Source organism: Aristolochia californica, unplaced genomic scaffold (genome assembly GCF_029961685.1).
Source record: "Aristolochia californica isolate CCGP_79_NKW_82.1479 unplaced genomic scaffold, dmAriCali1.0.hap1 SCAF_5, whole genome shotgun sequence".
Classification (NCBI taxonomy): domain Eukaryota; kingdom Viridiplantae; phylum Streptophyta; class Magnoliopsida; order Piperales; family Aristolochiaceae; genus Aristolochia; species Aristolochia californica.
Window position 1 is genome coordinate 45,564,075 of NW_027182214.1, and position 16,152 is coordinate 45,580,226.

At 39.6% G+C, this 16,152-nt stretch overlaps 3 protein-coding genes across 4 annotated transcripts; all 3 read left to right on the plus strand.

Moving 5' to 3' along the window:
• The first annotated feature begins 267 nt into the window (after nucleotides 1-267).
• LOC137966555 (pheophytinase, chloroplastic) lies at nucleotides 268-6,578 on the plus strand. 2 transcript variants are annotated; one of them, XM_068813218.1, is made up of 8 exons: nucleotides 268-286; nucleotides 373-474; nucleotides 561-662; nucleotides 2,575-2,713; nucleotides 3,124-3,294; nucleotides 3,874-4,117; nucleotides 5,383-5,474; nucleotides 6,020-6,578. In XM_068813218.1, the coding sequence occupies exons 2-8, from the start codon at nucleotides 390-392 to the stop codon at nucleotides 6,291-6,293; spliced, it is 1,107 nt and encodes a 368-aa protein (XP_068669319.1). In that variant the 5' UTR covers nucleotides 268-286; nucleotides 373-389; the 3' UTR covers nucleotides 6,294-6,578. The 2 variants fall into 2 exon arrangements, with proteins under 2 accessions (XP_068669319.1, XP_068669320.1); XM_068813219.1 differs by lacking the exon at nucleotides 268-286 and having other exon boundaries at nucleotides 299-474; nucleotides 2,581-2,713.
• A 239-nt stretch (nucleotides 6,579-6,817) lies between these two features.
• LOC137966050 (phenylcoumaran benzylic ether reductase Betv6-like) lies at nucleotides 6,818-8,188 on the plus strand. Its single transcript, XM_068812509.1, has 5 exons — nucleotides 6,818-7,005; nucleotides 7,103-7,231; nucleotides 7,308-7,545; nucleotides 7,625-7,828; nucleotides 7,928-8,188. Exons 1-5 carry the CDS (start codon nucleotides 6,823-6,825, stop codon nucleotides 8,080-8,082), a joined length of 909 nt encoding a protein of 302 aa, XP_068668610.1. The 5' UTR covers nucleotides 6,818-6,822; the 3' UTR covers nucleotides 8,083-8,188.
• A 3,516-nt stretch (nucleotides 8,189-11,704) lies between these two features.
• Nucleotides 11,705-14,953, plus strand: LOC137965484 (serine carboxypeptidase-like 31). The gene is made up of 10 exons (XM_068811747.1): nucleotides 11,705-11,993; nucleotides 12,866-12,973; nucleotides 13,089-13,184; nucleotides 13,319-13,411; nucleotides 13,515-13,597; nucleotides 13,721-14,011; nucleotides 14,099-14,229; nucleotides 14,337-14,432; nucleotides 14,531-14,636; nucleotides 14,807-14,953. Exons 1-10 carry the CDS (start codon nucleotides 11,705-11,707, stop codon nucleotides 14,951-14,953), a joined length of 1,440 nt encoding a protein of 479 aa, XP_068667848.1.
• The last annotated feature ends 1,199 nt before the right edge of the window (nucleotides 14,954-16,152 follow it).

Genomic DNA, 16,152 nt, shown 5'->3' on the forward strand with positions numbered 1-16,152 from the left:
TAAAAAAACAACGTTGTGGGAAATTGTCGGTTGGAAATAGATGATTAAGAAGAACTTATTCTATACATTAAAATTAAGTGTTTTAGTTAATTATAGTTTGTTCAAATTTGCCAAACGGAACCGGCCGCTTCCCGGTTCGATGCCTGGTCCCGAGAACGTTCAATCACGTTTAAGTTAAAGTTTTATCCAGGAAAGGACTCAAATTTTTTTTAAATCTGTACCGCGAGAAACTCGAGCCAAGAGATTGAGCCCTTCCTTTGGCTCGAATTTCGCCACAGCTCCAAAGGTATGTCCGCCACACACAACGAGATGGTAGAAAATCTGCTTTGTTCAAACTACACCAACATGCTAACAAATCGGGACCCTGTGTAGATGATTACGGGTTTCCGATGGCACCTTCATCTACCATTGCGTCTCCTGTTGCTTCGCAAACCTTCGTTCCCAACTGCCTTTCTTCCCTCGCATATCGACAAGGTTAGAGTTCTTTTTTCTCTGCCCGTTATTTTTTATGCATCCTCAGTTGAAAACTTCGTACTTCGATTTGTTTTTTCTTTTTGAAGCAAGCCAATGCAGGCTGCTCAGAAGGAGTTTCTCCACGAATGGGATTGTTGCCGCTGGTGTTTCGGTTCTTGGTTCCTCATTGAACTCAAATTCTGCTCGTGGTGAGTTTGTTTATTTGTATTTTAATGACCATCCCATTTTATTTAATTTCCTTTTGGTTTTAACTTCTTCATTTTACACTTACGAAAATGGTGGGAGATAGGATGTTGGTTCCTTGTTTACATAATGAAGTTTCTCATCAGATAGTGAAGGTTATCCTTGTACTATTATGCTAAAGTGGTATAATTGCAGAAGTTCATTTAAACTTGTCAGTTTCCTTTGCTTCACTTATAAGACCCAAGTCACCTCGGCCGCGTCGGGAAAATATTCAGGTAGTTTGAGTGTAAATGGACAAAGTGCTTGGCCTTACTTCGGTTTTGCTCTTTATAGTGAGTAGATTATTCTTGTAGCCATGGATTAGGTGCCTCCCTTTTTTTCTGGGCATGCAATAATACGGCACAAATGGAACGAAAGGCATTTGAAGTCTACAGAAGCTGTTTGCTTGGTCAGCTAGTGGGGAGCTGTTGGACTCATGCCATTTGACTGCAAGATCCAATAGTTTCACAAATCTTTACCTCGATAAACCGCTTTTTTTCCCTTGACAGAATCCTTTTATTTTATTTTTTTTGGATATGGAAGCATGTCTGCTACAAGAAAAAAGAATTAAAATATTAAGAAAATTTGCTGGTGATTAGTTGATCTTCTCTCATTTGGTAAATTTTAGTATTATAATTTGGATGGAAATTAATAATCAGTTAGCAGAATGAATTTTCTAACAGACTCTAATGAACAGTCTCTGTCTCCAGGACCCACAGTGATCTTGTCCTAAGATTTGGTATGCATATTTGGTTGCTGACGAGGTGCAGATGAGAGAGGAGAAATTCAGTACTTGGGTTACTCTTCTATTAGTAGGGTCTAAAAAAAGAAGGATAAAATTTGAAAACATGCTCTGTGAAGGGCCTCTTTGTCGTAGTGAAGTGATGATTGGACTTGGAATCTTTTTCTTGACTTTTTCAAGGTTTCTGGACTATGAGATCTCCCATGTTGGAAATTACTAGTAAAATGATGAAAGGGGGAACTTGAATCCTTTCCAAAAGATCCAAGGCTCCTAATAATTAAATAAAATGACTAGTTAGGTTTGAAAGAATGCTCTTTTTCTAGAGCCTCATACACTCTAGCCATATGCTAGAAGCTGAAAGGTTCCAGAAGGTTTTACATCAATGTCAAAAAGCCTGGTTGCTATGCTAAAGTAATTACAGAAAATGCCAAGCTATCTAAATTAGATACGCATAGAGTTAGCTTAGGGGCTTGCTCTGGTGAATATTGTAGCAAATATCTTAACCATCAATGGGGTTCAACAACAACTTACACATATAAGTAGGGATGGCCATTTCAACTAATAGGCCAGCTGTAGAGTGTTTGACACCAAGAAGCACCGTCTGCAGAGGAAGAGGGTGGCAGAGATGAGACTGCTGAAGGTGAGTGGCAAATATGGAAGGTCAAAATAAGTAATAAACATAGCTGAGAAAATAAAAGAAGTTGTTTGAGAGGGTTTGAATTCAGGCATATTGACAGAAAGTTTTATAAGTGGTGGTTGAGGACCGACGAGAAATAGAGGAAAAATGATACATCGAAGAGAGTGATGAAGGCCATCAAAGTGACAAACTGCCAGGGTAGAGTTGAATGGAGAAAGACTTATGTACCTGACACTAATATAATTGGTGCAAGGCTCTGTTGATGATGACTTTAATCGACTTGTGAGCTAATTAAGATCCTCAGATCTAAGATCCACAAGATGAAAAAGAAAAAAAATATTAGCCATTGATCCACCTGGCAATTCTGAAATTGAGAAAGCTGCTTTACTTTCTCGCTTGTTGCTTATTTATCAGTTGCCAACTTCCTTGAATTTCTAGAAAATATCAGTGTTCAAAATATTATTTCCAATGAGTTGGTAAACAAACTTATATTTTTTAGGGACAGAGAGATTGCCATTCAAGCCAGAGGGCTATAATTTTTGGACATGGCGAGGTCACAAAATCCATTATGTGGAACAAGGAAATGGAATTCCTATCATTCTCATCCATGGATTCGGTGCCTCTGCCTACCATTGGAGGTTTGCCTTCTCTTTTCTAGTGCTTTCTTTTGTTCCTTGGTTGCTATTGACTTGATGAAAATTGGTGTAAATAATGGTAGATCTCTTTGTCAACATGTATCTCAAATGTCAATTTTTGGTTTTTGTTTGGTTGCTATTCATTATAGAAAAACAGATGCCAGTTATTTAGTAGTTGGACGAGTTAGTTTGCCTGCTTTAAAGATTTAATATGTGTCTGAGTATTGGATGCTCTTTGCAACATTCTCAGTTTGTTGTAAAATTTCAACTTCTAATTCATCTATTGTACAGACTTGTAATTCATCCTTGGACTTGTCTTTTATTCAAAATTTGTTGTTTGGAATATATTATGATGTTTGATCTTTGGTGAAAAGTTTGTTCTTCATCTGTGTTGGTTTTTTCTACATGGGCAGATACAATATTCCGGAGTTGTCTCGAGCATACAAAGTTTATGCAGTAGATTTACTGGGATTTGGGTGGAGTGACAAAGCAATTATTCAATATGATGCAACGATTTGGAGAGATCAAGTGGCTGACTTTTTGAAGGAAATAGTGAAAGAGCCTGCTATTCTTGTTGGGAACAGGTACTATTTAAAGCATGAGGGGCAATGTTTCTTAGGTTATCGTGTGCTTCTATAAAAATGTTATACAGTTTCAAATAGGGTACAGATTTTCTAATGGTTTCCATGACCCATTTTATGATGCAAACCACAGCTTGAAAAGATAAAACTTCCATCTCATTTGCATAATAATAACATACTTGAGTGTAAGCAGTAATCTAAAGCCAAAGGAGCATCAACATTTCTTTTCATACAAATACATAAATGTTTTACTTAGATGCTGTGTCTGCAGTTTATTGGTGAAAAATAAAGCAGGAGGAGAAATTGAATGGAAAACGAGAATCTAAGAGAAAATAAAAAACAGAGGAGGTGGGAAACAATGTCCAGTCACAGGCAACCATGCCACTGAAGTAACAAAATATGATTTTGATGCCATTAGATTTTGCTGTTCCAAAGCATAACTTTAGTGTCTTTATTCGTGTTTGTGAAATCCTTACTGAATGCTGTATCACATTTGATTTATACTGTCATCTTTAAGGGTTGTTTCATAGTGTTTCTTCAAGTGATTCTACAACCTCTAAACATCTTATAGTTACTTTTCAGTCTTGGGGGATTTACAGCTTTGGTAACTGCAGCAGAGTTGCCTGAGGTAGTACTTGGAGTAGTATTGCTGAACTCTGCTGGACAGTTTAGTAATCCAAGTGGAACGGTCGACCAAGGTGTTGAAGAAACTGCTCTGCAGAAGTTCCTGTTAAAGCCTTTGAAGGAATTTTTTCAACGTACAGTGCTTGGATTTCTGTTTTGGCAATCAAAGCAACCATCACGTGTTGAATCAGTCTTGAAAAGTGTATGCACTACCTAACTGGTTACCAGAGTCTCCTTTGTTTATATAGAATTAGCATACAATGGTGACTGGTTACAATGCTAGAATATCCTATCAACAATTTTCAATTTGAGAATGATTCAGAACTGTAACTTCCCTATTTCCATCTGCATGGATCTCTCTTGTTCACTGAGTTGGTTGGTTATCACACTACCTGAGAACAAGATCCTAACGTTGGGAAAAGCTTCTTCAATACTTGTCATCATTACTACAAACAGCAGATGAAATTTGATCCATCATGGAGCAATAGTTACCGGTGGGAGAAAGGGTACCAAAAGCACCTCTTAACTCCTATAGAGATAACTACAACCTTGAATGTTGATCTTTCTTAGAAAAAAGATATTAATTTTTTATTTTTATATTATCATACCCAGTAGCAGAAATAATCCCACATTTTTTTTAAACTAGAAACAATCTTGCAATTATTAGATAAAGAAAACTTCTAACTTATTCCCCCCCCAAAAAAAAAATTCTAACTTAGCTATTCATTTTGGGATATACTTGGAGGCAACTTTAACATAGTATTAAAGCAGGCTGTTTTTGTTGGATCTAGTTTGTGCCCCATTTAGTCTTTACCCTGCTTATGTTGTCTACATCTTAGGATCATTATTTGTTTGTTTAGGTCAAGACGTGAGAAAGAGTGTTGGTGAGAGAAATTAATGTTAAGAAATACTCGTGGTTATTAATTCGAAAAAAAACTTCCTAACTTCACCTTGTCATTTTAGGATGAATGTAGACCCAATTTTAATAGTAGTTATATGTTTAATGAATTCTAGAATAATCTTGTTTGCATGAAGACTATGTACCTTTAAATAAGATTGGGATTAAAACTGTCTAATGTCTATGCAGACATTTTGGCAACTGTAAGTCTCAATTTTCTGCATGATAACTGTCTATTCTCCCTCATCTAGGGAATAAAAGTAAATAACTCATGCTGAGGCAAGTTAATACATCAACTTTTGATTGATGTTATTTTCTCTATCATTTTTTTCTTTTTTTCCAAGGCCTTTTCCTTGATCTCCAGTCCACTGTGGTGCTTTCTGCCGATTCTGACAAATACCTGCTGATGAACCATTCAAGTGAAACTTTTTACTCCTCTCTACTATTGGTGTTGACAATACTTTCAATGATGCTAAACTTTTCTCTCCTCTGTAAAATTGGCGTTACCAATGCTTTAGTGACTATTCCAACAAGAATTACTAGGATGACATTTTCATTTTATTATGCAGGTGTATGTAAATACTTCAAATGTGGATGATTATCTGATCCAGTCCATAACAAAACCAACAGAGGATCCCAATGCAGGAGAAGTGTATTATAGGTATCTGATAATTTTGAAGTTACTTTTCCATGTCTGCAATTCATTTTCGTGTCTTTGTTTTCTGATACATTTGATGAAATTTAGACTTTTGATCAACAGTACTACAGTTACTGTTGTATTTCTGTTTCCATGATTTTGCATGTTACTACAACAGTCAGCTCCTCTTCATCTATTGACTTTGTTTGTCATAAGGACTGTCAGTAATGTGTTTTACGTATATCCCACCAAAGTCACTTGCACACCTAGCTTTCGGCAAGATTTTGGTAGTATGAACTGTCCATTTAACTGAAATGCTCCTGTGCAACTCAGAAAACTATCTGTTTCAACGAAATATCTTTTTCATGGCCAGGAAATCTTTTCTCTAATTTAAGTAGAATTCAGTATCAACCCATTTGTACAATATGTTCTACTTGCTAGAGTTGTAGTTTCTTGTACCGTCAAATCAGAATGATAATCCGTGTGAAGAATAGATTTATGCATTATATTGGTGCGATACTTAGCTCGTATTTTCTTGTTCCCATTATGAACCTTTGGAATTTCTGCAGATTAATGACGACATTCATGTCAAACCAATCCAAGTACACGCTAGATGGGATGCTCTCTAAACTTTCTTGCCCACTTCTGCTGCTCTGGGGTGATTTAGACCCTTGGGTGGGGCCTACTAAAGCAGTTAAGATAAAAGACTTTTATCGAAATACATCCTTGGTGAATCTACAAGCTGGGCACTGCCCCCATGATGAAGTTCCAGAGCTTGTCAATAAAGCTCTCGTTGATTGGCTGTCATCTCTGAGGCTGGAACGCTCCTTACAAACACCCTGAATTTGTGTAGAATATCTTTCTTTCTTTCACTGTGAGCTGTACTATTTACCAGTTATTTTGTGACAATCATACATGAAGTATTTCTTTGCAATCGTGATAGTAAATTTCAAATGAGTTGGCCTGGATTACTTAAAAAGTGTTGCTGCACCTAAAAGGGGCAGCGTACTTCAGGATGCAGAAGAAAGAGTTAATGCAGTACTGGCTAATTGTACGCTGCAGGAGCAAGGAAACTCCGCTATTATGAAAGTGCGGTACAAGTAGTAAGATTTGGGTGCATTAGTCCATGTTAACGGTACAATTTACAGGTTACAAGGGCAAAGTCTACTTGTGATTTCATGCGAGCAGCTCCTTTCTGGCTGTCCCGCAATCGAATTCCTTCATAAACCCCTTCTGACTTTTAAACACTACAAATCATGAAACATGTGATCACTGGCCACCTTGTCCCGCTAGCGACAAGACCCAAAACTCTTATAAGACTGCGGCTTTGTCGTGCTGAATGCAGTGTAATCCCCTTGTACCACGAGATCAAATGGCCGCAAAGAGCAGGATTTTAGTCATCGGCAGCACTGGGCGTCTGGGGAAGTTCATGGTAGAGGCGAGCGCAAAATTGGGTCACCCCACCTTTGCTCTGTTAAGAGACAGTGCCGTCTCTCACCCGGAAAAGGCCATTATCATCGAAGGCTTCAAGAACTCCGGCGTCAGCTTACTCTACGTAAGAAGGAATTTGACCATCTTGTGTGTTCTCTCTTTCTTTTATTGTTAATCACAGGATTTCTTTTTCTTCTGAAAAACCAACATTTCCGTGTCAGGGAGATCTTCACGAGCATCAGAGTTTGGTGAAGGCGATCAAGCAAGTTGATGTTGTAATCTCTACAGTTGATCAGCTCGCGGACCAGGTGAAGATCGTTAATGCCATCAAGGAAGCTGGAACTGTCAAGGTAGGCCATCTATTGTATTCCATGTAAAACGCTAACATGGAGCTTGGAGCTACCACCTGATATGGCTCCTCTGTAGAGATTCCTCCCATCAGAATTCGGAATGGATGTGGATCGTGTCCACGCAGTCGATCCGGCCAAGACGATGTTCGAGACCAAAGTGCATATTCGGCGGATCGTGGAGGCTGAAGGTATCCCTTACACCTACGTCTCCAGCAACTTCCTCGCCGGTTATTTTCTGCCCTCACTGTTTCAGCCAGACCTCACCTCTCCTCCCAGAGACAAAGTCACCATTTTGGGGGATGGACGCACCAAAGGTAGTTTCTGCTTTTCCACTCTGTTCATCGTTTATTTCAGTTTCTAGTGTCACCTCGCCTTACCTTCTTCCATGCGAAGCCATTTTTGTGCACGAGGAGGATGTTGCAGCCTACACCATCAGTTCCGTGGACGACCCACGAACATTGAACAAGATTCTTTACATGAGGCCCCCAGCCAACATCTTCTCCATGGACGAATTAGTTTCCCTCTGGGAGAAGAAGATTGGGAAGACACTTGAGAGGATTTATGTCTCGAAGGAGGAAGTTCACAAAAGAATGCAAGGTGATATTGCTATCGAACTCCCTTCTAGCAGATTTCATTTCAACAGCCAGGGTAGGGACACGCTTGACTGGTTCTTCTTGTTGGTTTTCTTTGATGCAGAGTCCCCGAGATTCTTCTCCCTCGGGCACACGGTCTTTGTGAAGGGAGATCAGACCAATTTTGAGATCGAACCATCTTTTGGAGTGGAGGCTGCCAATCTTTACCCGGAAATCAAATACAGTACCGTGGATGAATTGCTGAACCAGTTCGTCTGAGAATCCAACGACTTCGGGGCATTAAGATTGTACGTGGTTAATACAAAACATGGCATTCAGATCGAACCTTGTTTCTTTATCAACAATAAAGTTTAATTCTGTGTAAAAACAGGCAAATATTCATTTCCCATAGGAAGAAGCTCTTAGGACCAAAGGTACCCCAAAAAAGTATCATCTATATAAATAAATATTATAAAATTTACCAATATAGAAAAATAAATCGATGTTCATGTTTCTACACCAAATTACAACACTGAACAAAATGGGCAGTTACTAAGCACATTTTACTCTCCCACAGTGACCTAATGAACTAATGAACTGTATCGTATCCAATATTAAGAGATTGATAGAGATAAAGATAAACATAGTGATAGATATAAAGATAATAATAAATATAAAGATAACTAGTGTTTGAATTAGAGATAGATTTAAATTGTAGAGTCCTAATCACCTACAATCTTTCTATGTGATTTTATAAATAATTTACACCTGATCAATAATAATCACAGAAATATTATTTATCGTTACTAAATTATATAGAGATGACCCCACGGAATTTCTCTTCCCATAACGCAGCGACTTTGTAGGATTATCATGTTCTGTTCGATCATCATCCTCCAGATTGATCTCATCTATCTTTTACACTGCCAAATCGAGGAGAAGCGGTCACGGCGAAAACAAAAAGCATGCGAGGGTTCAATCATGAGATGTCTCTACCAGTTTCGTTGACAAGGAATTTGCAGTCGAAGAAATTCGACGAACACACAAAGACTGCCGTAAAAAAGATGTTCTCTGAAAAAAGGGGCCCCGAAGGATGAACGAAGACAATGACAAGCTTCGGTTAAAAGATATTTAAGTAGTTCTCCATTTTTTAACGTCAAGAAGAGAGAAGGTAGGGAACGAAGACATATGTCTACGACTCCGTAGCCAACTGTGGGTTAATGCAAGAATTAAGCTCTCATACAAGCAATCCATGCGGAGATTATGCACCACGATTGGACTTCGATGTTATCATCTTCATCTGCTACATCATTTCTGTGTGCCACGGAATCGCCATCGATTCCTTCGATCTGGATACAAGAGTACTACTACCCCAGCGAAAGAGACGCTTTGGTTCGATTGAGGGAACCCGTGAATTCTACCGTTGCGGCGAAGCAGATGGGCTGGGAGTGAATGTATCGATTCCCATGTGATTCGTAAAGTTCCCGAAGGGGCGGAGAAGTTGGGTTCTATTCCGCCAACATGCAACTGATTTCTGTCAAACCACACATCATTCTAAGAAAGTTTTTCCATTCTTACTTCCCAGATAAGCTGAAAACATTGCGAATCTGCGATCATCTGATATCATAAACTCACTCAACTTGGGGATTAGTGATTCGGTACTGTAGCAGGCGCAGAAGACTAACCGACTCAAGCCGCAAAAGAAGCCCTTTGAAAATCATTAAAATGTGCGTAGGGATTACTTCTGTGGAAAAAAATGTTGGCCTTGGGCAGTTGACGCGGGGTTGGCGTGTCTCCGTTCGTGCAAGGAGTCAAAAGAAACTGATCTCTCATCATTTACCACCATGCTTCACTTGATATTGTGTCAGCCGATTCCATTAAAACCTTTGTTGATATGATGATGATGATCCCAATAAATTTCAGAGAAAAAGAGAACTTACTTAACAAACTTTTTAATTCATTACTGATCCTCGGTGAACCGGTACTGGCCCTGTTTACAGGCCAAAAGAAAATGTATTGACCCCAGGCCACTTCATCTTTACCCTCTGCTACTTTCTTGCAATCTTAGTAGATGCGCAATATTCATCCTGCATTTTTTTTCAACTCTCAACAGATCTTTTTGACCAGCCAAAATGGAGCCTAGTCGGTTCGGGGCTATCATCTGCACTCTCAAACGTATCTGTTCAGACTTCTGATCAATCAATTATCTTATTATTAATTTCTTGACTTCAAATAATTGCTGGGCTTGCCCTTTTCTTCCTACCTGTCTCTCTTTCTATCTCTCCCTCTGTCTCGATTTCCGATCTCTTCTTATTGGCATTGATATTTCTCTTGGCCGCCTCTTACCCACTTAAGAACCGAGCGCAGAAAGGTGTCGACCATCACGTCTCTCGTGATCAAGATTGGGTTATGTTCCGCAATCAGCATATATATGCCATTCTCTTTTCAGTCAATCATCTTCTCCATGGCGAGTTGCCTTTGCCTAAAGATTTGTATGCGGAAAACTTGCTTTCCTTCACCTTACTGAATTATCTTTAAATTTTGACATTTAAAAGGTTGCTTCGTTCCTGTAACACTCACGAGCTCTCAGGTTAACGAACCCACCAAATACGCAGTATGATTGTGCGCGCGTGACAAGTGCACCAGATTACTTTTTTCTTGATTGCTCTATTAGATGACTAGCAAGTGCTGCTGGATTCGTTATAAAATTTGGTTTCTGCAGAGGTGACAAGGGCTGCGAGGATGTGGTATATGTAGTTGTTTCTTTCATCTGTTTCAACTCAAAAGTGAAGAGGAGTTGGAATCCAAGTCAGGCTTCAACAGCCCATGCGATCCCGGAGACCTTCTGCTTTCTAACCAATTATCATATATCTAAACTCCTTACAAACTTGTCACGAGGATCATCACATCTACACATAGTTATTTTTGTTTTAGAAGTGCTGAAAAAGTTGAACAAGGCCGTGAGCTTTTTCCAACATACGCCACGGTGTTGCTCGCTTTCTTGACACCTAGGTCATATTGACCATCACTTCACTCACCTCTCATGGCTGACACTGTTCTACATTTGGCCTACCATTCTCCTCCACTGTTGTTACGAATGCTTGACAGTTCGACAGTTAAGAACACGGAGAGACGGAGATGGACAGAGAGATCACTGTTACTTACCAACGCAGAATGCCGATAGAAAAGCTGGCAGTCCACCTTGCACCAGAAAATTTTACGGTGGGATTTAATGCTAATGTATGAATAGGAAGAATTAGTTAAGAAGATTTTCAAAAATCTTCCTAATATATTCAAGTCAGCGGATTTGGATGCGTTGTTCATATCGAAATCTAACTGTTCTGCATTATTATTAGCAAGCGACCGACGGATTACTATGCATAGCGCACAGTGCCAACAAATATAAAGCTAAATCAAATCTTTAATGGCAGTAATAAGGCAAAAGATTGGTCAGAAACAGCAATAGCGTCTGTTCACCGGGGATGAATTCCTGTGACTTGTGATTTCAACAACAACCAGCTTCAGAGAGAACTGGAATTGGAGCCTCCACGCACCCTGCATATTGTCCATCCATGCAAGAGAAAAGCTCCCGGCTTGCCTAGAATCCATGTCAGATGCTACACAGTTGCCGACCCAATAAAAAAGCCGTTGCCAGGTTACTTCTATTCTATTTACACGCTCTACTTTTAAAATTCCTTCTTCTAGATCATGTCTTATGTCACCATGCTTGGACAAAAATCTAGTGCAGATCTATCCATGTCTACTTCTCAGTTTATTTTTTCTCTCGTTCTCACCACAAATACCCGTCTCTGGTAGCGCACTCTTCAGGAATCGAGAGTGAGGACAAGTGTCGGCTTTCCGAATACTTTGTAGTAATCCAAGGAAGAAACAAGGAGGCGAAATGGGGGGATCTTTGCGTGTGGGAGTAGTTGATATGATATGGGCACTTTCAGCTTTACTAGTGCTGTTGTCGGCGGAGGCGAGAGGAGGGATGCACAGCAAGGGGGAGGCGAGTGAAGGACAGCACCCGGATCTGGTGACAGACTTGCCTGAACAACCCAACGTATCCTTCAGACACTACGCGGGTTATGTAACCGTGCATGAACAAAATGGGCGAGCCCTCTTCTACTGGTTCTACGAGGCCACGACACGGCCTGACGATCGACCCCTTGTGCTCTGGCTCAACGGAGGTGAGTCTCCATCGACGCTTCTCTCTGTTTTCCCAACTCAAAAGTAACGGGCGGGCGTTTCCGCACAAGGTGGCCCAATTTCCGGCTAGTCAAATGTGCCACTACCTAATGCCGTTTTCCTCTTTTGACCAAACCAAGCTGCATTTCTGTCCGGTCTTCACTTTGGGTAAACCGACCACACCTTCTCGAAGGAGAGAATCAGGGTAAAAACTTTGAGGACACGAGCACGACAGACGACAGAATTGAAAGCGGCTACGATATTTTTTCATTTGCTTGGTATCCATAATCGAAGGAGATATGACGGCGGTCTATATTCTTGGTTTTCAATTATTATTGATTTCAAGCATCCCTTTTCAGCTTACTTTTTACGGAGAAAGTTGTATATGATTGAGAGTGATTAAACGGAGAGATGGTGGAGATTTTTAATCAATATTCTATTCGGATTTGACTACAGTTATCCATTTGACTGTTAGACTCGATCCGAGGAGTACTGCCGTTAATTAGAAAGGGAGTTGGAGAAGATTATCTAGACGACTGATTGAGTGAGGAGGAGATGGATTATCTAAATACTATTCAGTACTATTTTCTAGAAGCCTGACTGATTGTCAGTTGCTCATGTAAGACCAGTAACCCGTCCGTGATAGAATTCCTACCCCAAGCGTCGCCTAAATTTACAGCTACTTTATAAAAAGTTTCATAGCAAAAAAGCATGCTTTCCTTTTCCTTCCACGAAGATAATGACTAAATGACAAGATTCCAGTCTCTTTTTTCCTTAAGCTCGTGTTTGATGATTTCACAAGCTAATGTTCTTTCCTCTCTATGCTGGGATGGTCTGGTCCCCTATCTCATTGACATGAATGCCTCTGTTGCAGGGCCCGGGTGTTCGTCTGTGGGTTATGGAGCGACGCAGGAGATTGGTCCCTTTATAGTAGATTCTGACGGGCGTCATCTCAATTTCAACCCCTTTTCCTGGAACAGAGGTTCGGGAACACCCAATGAACCAGCTCAAAGTGGATTTACCATTTTCAATAAATTAGTCCATGATTCTTATCTTCGTCTAGAATTTGACTGCTTCAATTCCTGTAAATTGCACAGAGGCCAACATGATATTTCTGGAGTCACCGATAGGTGTTGGCTTTTCCTACTCGAACACGACAAGCGATTATAAGGTTCTGGGAGATGACTTCACTGGTTAGTGATTTTCCCAGTTGTCTGTATTTTGTAGCAGTGTAACCTGTGCATTCACGGCAACCTCTCTCTCTCTCTCTTTTTTGGTTCATGTGTTCAATTAACTTTCTCTATGCTGAAACCTCATGATCTTGTAGCAAATGACACCTACACATTCCTGCACAAGTGGTTCGAGAAGTTCCCATCATACAGAAACAGGAGCTTCTACATAGCGGGAGAGAGCTATGCGGGTATGTTTCTTCTTCTAAATGCTCTCTTTTGATGCTTCTCTAGAGCGCTAGGTTATTAGGTCCCTGATTCCTTTTTTTTTTTTTTTTTAATTGGCATAAACAGGAAAATATGTACCTGAGTTGGCTGAGCATATTTATGACATGAACAAAAATCCTAATCTGTACATCGATCTCAAAGGATTCCTGGTATGCTAGCTGCTACGGTTCTCCTAAGAATGATTAAAGCATAGATGAGAAATTGAAAATGCATGTTTAATTTATTGCTTTTGATAACCACTACCGATCAATTAGAACAAATATTCTGTCTAGTTGGGCAACCCTGAAACTTCTGATGCTGAGGATTGGCGCGGTCTGGTGGATTATGCATGGAGTCATGCCGTAGTTTCAGATGAAACCCACAAACTCATTCGAGAGAGCTGTGACTTCGATAGCAACGATACCTGGAGCAACGACGACTGCACTAAAGGTGTGGACGAAGTCCTCAAGCAGTATGATCAAATCGATATCTATAGCCTTTACACGTCTGTTTGTGTAAGCAATTCATCCGCTAAGAGTGAGAACAATACGTTGCGAGTCATGTTCAGGCGCTCATCAACGATGGTGAGTGATCCACGTTCAGATCAGTCCTCTTTCTTCTTCTAATTGAAGCGATCTATGACACTTAACATATCGTACTTACTTTTCCAGATGCCTAGGATCATGAGTGGTTACGATCCTTGTTTGGATGATTACGCCCACCTTTTCTACAACCAGCGCGATGTTCAGAAAGCTCTCCATGTTAGTGATGGCCACCAAATCAGGAACTGGAGAATCTGCAAGTAATGTTTGATAGAATTTGATGTGAATGGGAAGCATAGAGAAATCTAATCAAATTTACAAGGGTTTAATTTGCAGGCCTAAGTCCTATAGTTAATTTTTGGTGCAGTGATACAGTGTTCGGAGATTGGGCGCAGTCGAAGGCGTCTGTTCTTCCCATATACAAGAAGCTTATTGCAGGCGGACTTAGAATCTGGGTGTACAGGTAGTATTTCACTCTACTTTGTATTCATAACTGGGGAATATAAGAGGAGAGATCATCCAAGGAAATATTGATTTCTTTTTCAATTTTCCTTTTTTCAGTGGAGACACTGATGGAAGAGTACCGGTGCTGTCCACACGATACAGCCTTAATTCTTTGCAGCTGCCCACCAGTGGCGGCTGGAGGCCTTGGTACCATCAGAAGGAGGTATTAATCTTTTCAATGGAATCGAGAGTTTAGAGGATGAACGAATGATTCTTGGCATTTTATCTTTAATTACTTAAAACCAACTGAATTCGTATGAGCTCAGTTGAGCTGTATAGATATATATATTGCTTGCTCATGGTCGTCCCTTTCGCTGGATATATGTAACTCAGGTGAGTGGGTGGGTTCAAGAGTACGCGGGTCTGACATTCGCCACATTTAGAGGAGCTGGACATGCGGTGCCTATTTTCAAACCAAGCAGCTCTTTGGCTTTCTTTGCGTTGTTCCTGAGAGGAGAGTCTCCACCGTCTGTTCGTTGAATCCTTTGCTGCAGATCAGTCATCCGTCGATAGCCAAATAGTGATAGGCATGATGATAGTCTTATTGCTGAAAAGAGTAGTACCAGTGACAAAAATGAAGAGATGTTTGTGATGCCGGGAAGACTGAAAAAACTTTTATTGCGGTCGAGTCGTATATGGTGTTACTGTTTACACCTTTGGTCTTTCTGTTTTCTGAATGACGCATAAATTAAGTTTATTCTTAGAAGAAAGCGTCAGAGTAGAAAGTGAAAGTAAAAATGATTTCAGTCTCACTTGCCCAAAAACGTTAGTATGCATACCTGATATGATGGAAAGTGATTTCATTCACTTTTACTCGCATGCTCTCCCTCTCTCTCGACCCTTTCTGCTTCCCAACCCTGTCCTCCTCTCTCCTCTCTTGCTCTTTGCCGTCCGGTCCAACCCTCTCGCTGTCTCAACTCCTCTATTTCTTCTCCCTCTCACCGTCTCAACTCCTCTCTCGTCTCTTGCTCTTTGCCGTCCAGTCAAACCCTCTCGCTGTCTCAACTCCTCTATTTCTTCTCCCTCTCACCGTCTCAACTCCTCTCTCGTCTCTTGCTCTTTGCCGTCCAGTCAAACCCTCTCACCGTCTCAACTCCTCTATTTCTTCTCCCTCTCACCGTCTCAACTCTTCTCTTTCTTCCCCTTCTCGCCGTCTATCAAAGTCTTTTTATTTTTTTGAATTAAAACTACACTAAAATTGTTTTATGTTATTAATAAAATACCATATATTATTTATTTATTATTGTTACTACTAAATTAAATTATTAATTTAAATTAATAATTAAGATATTATTAAACTAAGAATTTGATAAGTATCTAGACATTATACATTATAAAGTAAACATTTTTTTGAGTATTCTATATTTTATAATTAATTTAATTAATGATTTTACTTTAACTCGTAATTATTGTATTACTTTAGACTAAACTACAATCAATTTTAATTTATTAATAAAATACACTACTTAATTATTTATTATGTTAATATATATTTAATTTTAGATTAAATTATTAATTATAAAATAATCATATTTGTTTAAGTATATTATAAAAAAATAACTTATTCTAAAAAATAACTAGCTTTTCATTTTACTTTTACTTTTGCGTATCTAAGGCATGACCTCGAATCATAATTGTGGTTCTATGCGTCTCGACTGCTTTCTCTCCAAGGATCTTGA

What these genes read in the sequence shown, in the direction of transcription:
- LOC137966050 (XM_068812509.1), top strand. Translation starts at nt 6,823, where the DNA reads ATGGCCGCAAAGAGCAGGATTTTAGTCATCGGCAGCACTGGGCGTCTG. An exon ending in CCGGCGTCAGCTTACTCTAC is followed by an intron (nt 7,006 to 7,102) that starts GTAAGAAGGAAT and finishes TTTCCGTGTCAG; the next exon opens with GGAGATCTTCACGAGCATCA. An exon ending in AGGAAGCTGGAACTGTCAAG is followed by an intron (nt 7,232 to 7,307) that starts GTAGGCCATCTA and finishes GCTCCTCTGTAG; the next exon opens with AGATTCCTCCCATCAGAATT.
- LOC137965484 (XM_068811747.1), top strand. Translation starts at nt 11,705, where the DNA reads ATGGGGGGATCTTTGCGTGTGGGAGTAGTTGATATGATATGGGCACTT. An exon ending in AGCGGGAGAGAGCTATGCGG is followed by an intron (nt 13,412 to 13,514) that starts GTATGTTTCTTC and finishes TGGCATAAACAG; the next exon opens with GAAAATATGTACCTGAGTTG. An exon ending in AGGAACTGGAGAATCTGCAA is followed by an intron (nt 14,230 to 14,336) that starts GTAATGTTTGAT and finishes TTTTTGGTGCAG; the next exon opens with TGATACAGTGTTCGGAGATT.
- LOC137966555 (XM_068813218.1), top strand. Translation starts at nt 390, where the DNA reads ATGGCACCTTCATCTACCATTGCGTCTCCTGTTGCTTCGCAAACCTTC. An exon ending in GAACTCAAATTCTGCTCGTG is followed by an intron (nt 663 to 2,574) that starts GTGAGTTTGTTT and finishes TATATTTTTTAG; the next exon opens with GGACAGAGAGATTGCCATTC. An exon ending in GCTATTCTTGTTGGGAACAG is followed by an intron (nt 3,295 to 3,873) that starts GTACTATTTAAA and finishes GTTACTTTTCAG; the next exon opens with TCTTGGGGGATTTACAGCTT.